The sequence below is a fragment of the Cydia strobilella genome, chromosome 13, assembly GCF_947568885.1.
Source record: "Cydia strobilella chromosome 13, ilCydStro3.1, whole genome shotgun sequence".
NCBI lineage: Eukaryota > Metazoa > Arthropoda > Insecta > Lepidoptera > Tortricidae > Cydia > Cydia strobilella.
The window spans coordinates 13,010,212-13,018,409 of NC_086053.1; the positions used below are offsets into that span (position 1 = coordinate 13,010,212).

At 37.3% G+C, this 8,198-nt stretch overlaps 3 protein-coding genes across 4 annotated transcripts; 2 read left to right on the forward strand and 1 right to left on the reverse strand.

The window, feature by feature from the left end:
* The first annotated feature begins 642 nt into the window (after window positions 1-642).
* LOC134746734 (speckle-type POZ protein B-like) lies at window positions 643-2,895 on the forward strand. 2 transcript variants are annotated; one of them, XM_063681256.1, is made up of 2 exons: window positions 643-842; window positions 939-2,895. In XM_063681256.1, exons 1-2 carry the CDS (start codon window positions 756-758, stop codon window positions 1,932-1,934), a joined length of 1,083 nt encoding a protein of 360 aa, XP_063537326.1. In that variant the 5' UTR covers window positions 643-755; the 3' UTR covers window positions 1,935-2,895. The 2 variants fall into 2 exon arrangements, with proteins under 2 accessions (XP_063537326.1, XP_063537327.1); XM_063681257.1 differs by having other exon boundaries at window positions 644-842; window positions 942-2,893.
* Window positions 2,896-3,457: 562 nt separating this feature from the next.
* Window positions 3,458-4,999, forward strand: LOC134746735 (diphosphomevalonate decarboxylase). Its single transcript, XM_063681258.1, has one exon. The coding sequence runs from the start codon at window positions 3,613-3,615 to the stop codon at window positions 4,771-4,773; it is 1,161 nt and encodes a 386-aa protein (XP_063537328.1). The 5' UTR covers window positions 3,458-3,612; the 3' UTR covers window positions 4,774-4,999.
* Window positions 5,000-5,042: 43 nt separating this feature from the next.
* Window positions 5,043-7,359, reverse strand: LOC134746736 (small ribosomal subunit protein RACK1). Its single transcript, XM_063681259.1, has 5 exons — window positions 7,182-7,359; window positions 6,702-6,910; window positions 6,243-6,449; window positions 5,651-5,902; window positions 5,043-5,284 (listed from the first exon to the last, which is right to left on the reverse strand). Exons 1-5 carry the CDS (start codon window positions 7,288-7,290, stop codon window positions 5,111-5,113), a joined length of 951 nt encoding a protein of 316 aa, XP_063537329.1. The 5' UTR covers window positions 7,291-7,359; the 3' UTR covers window positions 5,043-5,110.
* Between the last annotated feature and the right edge of the window lie 839 nt (window positions 7,360-8,198).

The following is an 8,198-nucleotide window of genomic DNA, read 5'->3' on the forward strand; positions in this document are numbered from 1 at the left end:
TAGATTAGTTTTTGCATAATATGTACTTTGTATATTCTTTCGTGAATATGTTTTAATATAACTGAAAAAATATAAAAATAAAGTAATCGCTAATCAAATTGTAATAAATAGAGAAATATAGTTGTCAACTGCCAGCATACAAATCCACCGTATCGGACGAACGTTCTGAAACTTTACGGAATCTACCTCGGAATACAATATCATATGGTGATTTCTGGTATAATAACTGATATTTCGTAATTACATGATTTAATTTTGAAATAAAATAGTAAAATTGAAATAATCAATGAGTGGTTGGTTAAAATGTGAAATAATTTGAATGATAAACAATATGTTATTTCTGCTCTAAATGGTTATTGCCGTAATATTACTAATAGGTAGATAATGTATGTTTGTTTAACTGAAATAATTTATTATTAACATAATAAGTCACCATTATATTTTAAGTTTTTAATATTTGTACGCCAATAGGCAAAGCACAGAGCTCTATTTATTATTTTTTATATAAGACCTTACCTGTATTACCTGTTCCACAAATAAATCTTTACTGTACTTACTAATGGTTGCTACCATTTGGAGTAATTGAGTTCTAGTATTAGTGCGGACGGGTGAATGACAATGACGTACCTACTTGATTGACGACTGACCGACCGAGGTGTTGTTGTATATCATACATATATTATTATACTATTTGTTGTATATTATATCTAGTAGATTTATTATCAAACTGGTTTTCTCGAATTACTCAAAAAATAATGAATACATCCTCTAGTTCTACTACTTCCAGGGCAAATAAGAAAAACACGGTCGAAAATATGGACGAAGATACCATGGATATTACGGTAATATGTTCTGACTGTCGGGTAATCTCAAGATGAATCATATCATAATAGATATGTCCTTGTGGAATAAGTTTATTAAACGTTTGTGTAATTCAGCAGGAGGATGCCGATGTTGTCTGCTGGCGTAACCGAACCTGTCAGACCCGTAACGCGAGATGGCTGTCCCTTGACAAAATCTACGAAAAATTGCAACGTCCAAACTTTTACGAGGTCGGTAATACATATATCAACGACGTGCTTGAATACACGTTCACGGTAAAAGTCGAAAATGTCGGCACACTGTTCCTACTGCATTTATTTGTTGGTAATACCCATGAAGGGTCATTCAAAATCAAAGTCAATGAAGGCAATGACTTGAAACTGGACCGAAAGAATGGAAAGGCATTTCTTTCATCAATCTCCAAAGAACACAGGTTTGACAATTCACCAGAAGGATCCGTGAACTATGTAACCACTTATAGCTTCTCTGAGCAAGATGTTGATTTGCTTAAAGATAAGAGATTGTACATTGCAATGTCTTACTTAGAAGGGAAAGGGATCAACCAAGAAATAATTGATGATGTGAAAGCTAGTCATGATTTTGGAGCACTCCTCTCAGAATCAATTGGCTGTGATTTTACAATAAAATCATTAGATGGAGAAACATTTAAAGTTCACAAAGCAATGTTAGTTGCGCATAGTGAAGTATTCAAAGCTATGCTGAAAGAAGATACAGCCGAGAGTCAGAACAACTTTGTAACTTTAGATGTAATGAAGGAGGACCTGCAATGCATCTTAGAATTCATCTACACAGGCACTGTGTCTGATTTGGAGAATAGCAATTGGTTTAATTTGCTGATGTATGCAGACAAATATGATCTTAAAGGTCTGCGAGAATTATCTGAGCATGCTTTAGCCCAACAACTGACTGTAGATAACGTCTTAGAGGTACTCATTGTTGCGGACATGTCTAACTCTGAAGATTTGAAAACTGCAGCACTAAAGTTCATCAAGAAGAATCCATCTGCACTTCAAACTAGCACTTTCAAAGAGATTAAAAATGTGAGTTTGATGGGGGAGCTCTGTAAGGCATGTGCATTTGCAGTGAATTGAATTTATTTGTTACCATGTTAATATATTTTAAGCTGTGATTATTATAGTGTAAGCAACATTAAGAGCCCATCGACATGCTCACTAGCGCCACTGCTTAATAATTGTGATTATTTAAATTTAACAATACATATTTAAAAAAAGGAAAAGGCCTTGGGAAAAACTGGGGGAGGCCTTTTCCGCACAAGCGACATGCAAATAATAAAAAATAAATAAAAAAGCCTTTTACTTCCAATTTACAGTTTGTTTACATTAGAAGTTTTAGCGTACTGGTTAGTAAGTTTCTTATAGTTAGTAGTTAGTGTTAGGTTTATGTATTCTATTTACTATCGATTTATTTAATATAAATAATAAACCAATATGAAATTTAATGTAATTGTAAAAAAGAAGCATGAAATAAAGGCTATTACTATTACTACTATTAAAAAAAGGGGCCACTACATACTGTATTTTGTACTTAAATACCTTTTGAATACATCAAACTAGTTGGATTTGTTGATCTATGAACTCAAAACAAAAACGGCCATTTTAACTTTGGACGCATAGATTGACGAATCCAGCAACGTAAAAACTATTATAATGTATTCAAAAGGTACTTTAATACAAAATACAGTACGTAGCGGCCCCCTTTTTAAAATATCTATCGTTAAATTTAAATAATCACAATTATTTAGCAGTGGGGCTAGGACGTTGACGGACTTTTAACACTTAACTGCCCCTCGCTTTCACTACTGACATGGAGCAATACAGTAGTTTGACAGTGCATGTCTTGTAATGCACGGACAGTAAAAGTGTTAATATAGTTTGTTATGTTTTCAGCAGTGTGATGGACTACTAGCTACTAAATTATAGTACCTCAATATTTTCTTTGATTTACACATGTATGAACCTGAACTTAACCATGAAAATATTTAACTAATTATGTTATTTATCTGTTTTATTAATTTATTATTTATGAATAAATAAGTGTGCACAAGTTGAATGTTTGAAAAAATTCAACCTACAAAATGTTTATATGAATTACAAACACTGTCATTACAATTTGAATCTTGTTGCATTGACAATTAGGTTAAATATTTATAGTTGCTAGGTTAAATAACTTCCTGGGTTATTTCATTGGTACAGTCAAAAGCAATATTCTGAATCAAACAAAGCTACAGGCAGTGCCCAAAATCGCCAGCATCGCGGACGCGTGTGTGGAGCCTAGTTCGCTAATCAGCAAACTAGGCCGCACACTCGCGTTCGCAGCTTCGCGCCGCGATTCGTTCATGAGTGTGGAGGGACCTTATCAAAGAGTGTCAGGATCTTGACCTCCTATCTTGACTGACATGGTTTGCTTGACCAACTAAAGCTGGAATTTGCAAACAAAAGCTGGTATTGCAGGCGTCCATAGGCTACGGTGACTGCTTACCATCAGGCGGGCCGTATGCTTGTTTGCCACCCTGTGGTATTAAAAAAAAAGTTGAAACAGCGTTTTAGTTACTTACTCAAACAGCCTCAAAAACACACGTCAAAAGTCCTCTGGGTCTTTCTTCGTTTGATGTTCGTTTGCCTTCGTTGGTTGATTACTTTTCAATTCGCTTCTCGCTCATTGCCTCGATTTCCGCGCCAGGGCAGACGTATTTAAAAATTAATATTGAACGATTTTAGTTTTCAAATAAATCTCCACTATTACAGCATAATGAGTAATGTAAAAACTGTTATTGCTCCCGTAAATATCGCAGTAATTAAATATTGGGGAAAACGCGATGAGGAATTGATATTACCGTTAAATGATTCCGTTAGCGCTACTTTGGACACAAGTGTTATGTGTGCCAAAACATCTGTGTATACCGGCCCACAGCTTACTAGCGACGAGATATGGCTCAACGGCAAGAAGGAATCTTTTACGAATAAGCGGCTAGTAAATTGCCTCGAAGGAATAAAAGCTATAGCCGCTAAGGAGAAAAGTGTGGACGAAGAATTCCTAGAATGGAAAGTTCATGTGTGCTCTGTTAACAATTTCCCTACGGCGGCCGGCCTCGCATCCTCTGCAGCAGGATATGCGTGCTTAGTAACTGCATTAGCGAAACTTTATAATGTGAAATCTGATGTTAGCTGCGTCGCAAGGTTGGGTTCTGGCAGTGCTTGTAGAAGTGTTTATGGCGGTTTTGTTCAGTGGCATGCAGGAATGGACCCCACTGGCAAAGATTCCATCGCGACTCAAATTGCAGAAGCCTCTCATTGGCCTGAAATGCGAGCTCTTATACTTGTGGTTGGCGACAGTGCAAAGAAAACTAGTTCAACAAAGGGCATGAAGATAACGGCTGAAACCTCAGAACTCCTCAAACACCGGATTGACTATTGTGTGCCACAGAGAACCACCAGTATTATTCAGGCTATAAAGGAAAAGAACTTTTCAAAGTTTGCTGAAATAACTATGAAAGACAGCAACCAGTTTCATGCAGTCTGTCTGGACTCTTACCCACCTTTTGTATACATGACAGAAGTGTCCCACAAAATAGTTGAAGTGATTCACAAATATAATGAGGTCTGTGGTGAAGTGAAAGTTGCTTATACTTTTGATGCAGGCCCAAACGCTTGTTTGTACCTTCTAGAGGAAGAGGTGCCAAAAATAATCTCTCTTGTAAAATACGTTTTTCCTTCTTCATCACCAGAGAATTTTGTAACTGGTCTCAATTCCAAACAGCATGAGCCGAGTCAAGATTTTCTAAATAAGTTTGGACTGGAACCAGAATCTTTGGATTTGTTGAAATATATTATTCATACTAAAGTTGGAGAGGGGCCAGCAGAAGTTACTGATGGCTCACATTTGTTAGATCAAAATGGTCTCCCTCTCTAAATGTTGGTGTGGCTAATGTGTGGGGTAGAAATAAGTGGATGAATGGGTATTTTTATGTAATAAATTATATTACTTTCTAACTTAAGAATATACTAAATTATATTTACAATTTTATATAACTACAAATTTGAATGTACTGTTTATTAGTTTGAGAGAGCATATATTTGAAATGTTAATATGATATTACATTACAATTCAATGGTTCAGAATAAATTACTATCTCAAAGCTACATCTTTTTTAGATAAGGATGATAATGAAAACAAATGTAGTCAGTCCTTTCATTTATTTTTAGACATTCATATTGGAATATAGAGGCATAAAATAAATGAAACCACTTTATCGGGCGGAGACTGACACCTGCCATACTCGGATGATGTTGTCCGAGTATCCAGCAAAGAGGGTCTGACCATCGGTGGACCATGCGAGGGACAGGCACTGGGGTGGGTCAGCCTTGGTGGGGTTGATCACATCAGGGCGGAGTTCCTCAACCATCTCCTTGCTTTCCAGATCCTAAACAACAACAGTCTATAATTAGTATATGAAACATCCATACATACAAAATTATGTCAATATGTAAAATGGAATAAGTATTTACATAGCTGACACTGTTTTTACAGTCACCAAACTTTTAACTGAAGTACAAATTATAAAATGTATGTATATTCTTTATTGTACAGTCATAGAAGTTTGCTTGCAAAGGTGCTAAGCAAATAGTATTGCCGACTGTACATAGAAAAACAAATACGAAAAACAGTTACAAATAGGATCTCTTCCAGTCAACCTTTGAGAAAATGAGTAGAAAATAAGTACTCGTGCTAGAAGAAAAAAAAACTGGGGTACTTCAGACAACAAAAAATGTAGTCATGTAATACATACCCAGATCTTGATGGAAGGTCCATAAGCAGCACAGAGCCAGTATCTGTTGGGCGAGAAGCAGAGGGCTGTGATGATGTCATTGTGGTCCAGGGTGTGCAAATGTTTGCCATCATTCAGGTCCCAGAGCATGGCCTTCATGTCCTTGCCACCGGAGGCGCAGAGAGAGCCGTCAGGGGAGACAGTCACTGTGTTCAGGTAGCCAGAGTGGCCGAGATGGTTGATCTTGAGCTTGCAGTTGGTAAGGTGCCAGACCTAATGGACAACAGGAAATAAATTATTAAGCCAGGAAGCAAGTTACAGAATGAGGCTGACAATGTTTTACCATTGACAGATTCCACTAAATTGATGTTAAATATTGGTATCTGTATGTCTGTAGGTCCCTAACAGGATTGTGCAATTTGTTAATTATTTTTTCTGTAAATCTGTCTTTATTGCTTTCATATAATTGACAGAATAGAACACCTGAAGAAATCTAGATTTTTATAAAATGAATGTTGTAATGCCAATACTCCCAACACATTACTCTTAAGTAGAAAATAGGCATTAGGTTATGAATGAATATGTATGTAATTCCTACAAAGTTATAAATTACCTTGACAGTGCGGTCCCATCCAGCAGACACAATGATGGGGTTAGCATGGTTTGGGGAGAAACGCACGCACGAAACCCAGTCACTGTGGCCATCATCCTGGATTGTGTACTTGCACTCGGCGAGGGTGTTCCACAGCTTGATGGTCTTGTCTCGGGAGCCAGAGACAATCTGTCTGTTATCAACGGAGAATGCCACAGAGAGGACATCCTGTGATAAAAAAGTTAGGTTAGTTTAAGCTTGTATGAAAAAGACAATTAAAGTACTTTGGATTGAGGTCTTACGAACTACTACTTACTGACAATGGATATCAGCGTAATAGCTTATAATTCTTCTGTCTCGCTAAGACACAAATGCGACGTCGAATCTTCTGCCTCGCATAGGCGCAAACTTGTCTTCTGCCGCGCATCGGCTCTTAACACTATAACCCTTTAACACAACAGTTTTAACATTTTATCACACCTTAGTATGGTCTTCGAAACGACGGGTGGTCTTGCCGGCAGCAAGATCCCACAGGCGGAGGGTCTTGTCCCAAGATCCGGACAGGGCGTAGTTGCCGTCGCTCGAGAGCACGACGTCAGAGATGAAGTGAGAGTGACCGTATAGGCGCTTCTGTGGCAGACCGTAGTTGGTCTCGTCTCTGGTCAGCTTCCATACAATGAGGGTCTTGTCTGAAGAGCAAATAAAGATTAATCGATTGTTACGGTCGTGCCATACGTTAGTTGTGGAGAAACTAACATCAGCCCCATATCCGCTTGCCGCTCAGGACTCGCGTGGCAAAGAGTTTTGTCATCATGTACGAAGGAAATATAAATGGATTCATCGAAATATTCGCTTTATACAGCAAATAAAATACATAGTCAACTTATATTTATTAGGGTAACATAGATGAACATGGATGTAGATATCAATTTAGGTTAAGTATATCACTTATAACCTTACCTCGAGAAGAAGACAGGATCATGTCGGGGTATTTAGGGTTCGTCGCAATTTGCGTAACCCACCCATTGTGGCCAACGAGGTTGCCTCTATGCTTCAATGTTTCAGTCATTTTAATATTTTTTCACGGCTGAGCACTGGACAACGACACTCAGCAAGGCTACCGAAACGAAAAAGACAGATTGGTCAGATTGCCACAGATTGTGCCAATAGGACTCACCACAGATAATGTAAATAAATTTGACTGACTGCTTGTAATCCTGTCTCATTTCAAACATAGACAGAGAGAATCGTACTATCTTTGTCTTACACTAGTACTAGCACCCAAAAGTTAAGGATGAGTATAGTTTTCTTTGTTCTTATTTACTGCCAATTTGGTTTGACCAACTATACCAGTTTTATGAAAATGTTTGGTTTGTCTACGATAAAAAAAATAAAGCGTAAAAATATCCAACAGGAACCATAAATATACATTACTGTTTTTATGCAAAGAAGACAAGTAATGGAGGCAAAAGTCGTTAATTAAAGTGAATATTAAAATTATAGCAAATATTAAGATAGCTTTTGTTTGATACATATCGTAGAAGATAAACATTGTTAGAGTTAGACCAAGATAAGTCTGCAACGATTTTGATAGCACACGCAATGCAAGTGTTATTTATACGACATAATTTCATGGAAGTTTGACGTTTAAAATGACTCAATCATGCACTGCGTGTGCTATCAAAATAGTTGCAGACTTATTTTGGTCTCACTGCAAGTTTATCGAAGTCCTTTAGTAAATATTTCCTGGTAAATGTAATTTACAGCGCTTCCACACTATTGCACCGAACCGTCAAAACGGTGCGATCCTACCTTACAGACTGCCGCACGAGTGTGGAGGGCCCTAATCTACTCCTAAATTGTTGGTGTTCGGAAACGTAATATATAATATATTCTTTGCACGTAATCAACGTAATACTCGCCCAAAGAATATAATTGTACTAGCCACTCGACTTAACGTAGTCCGAACTAGGCTTT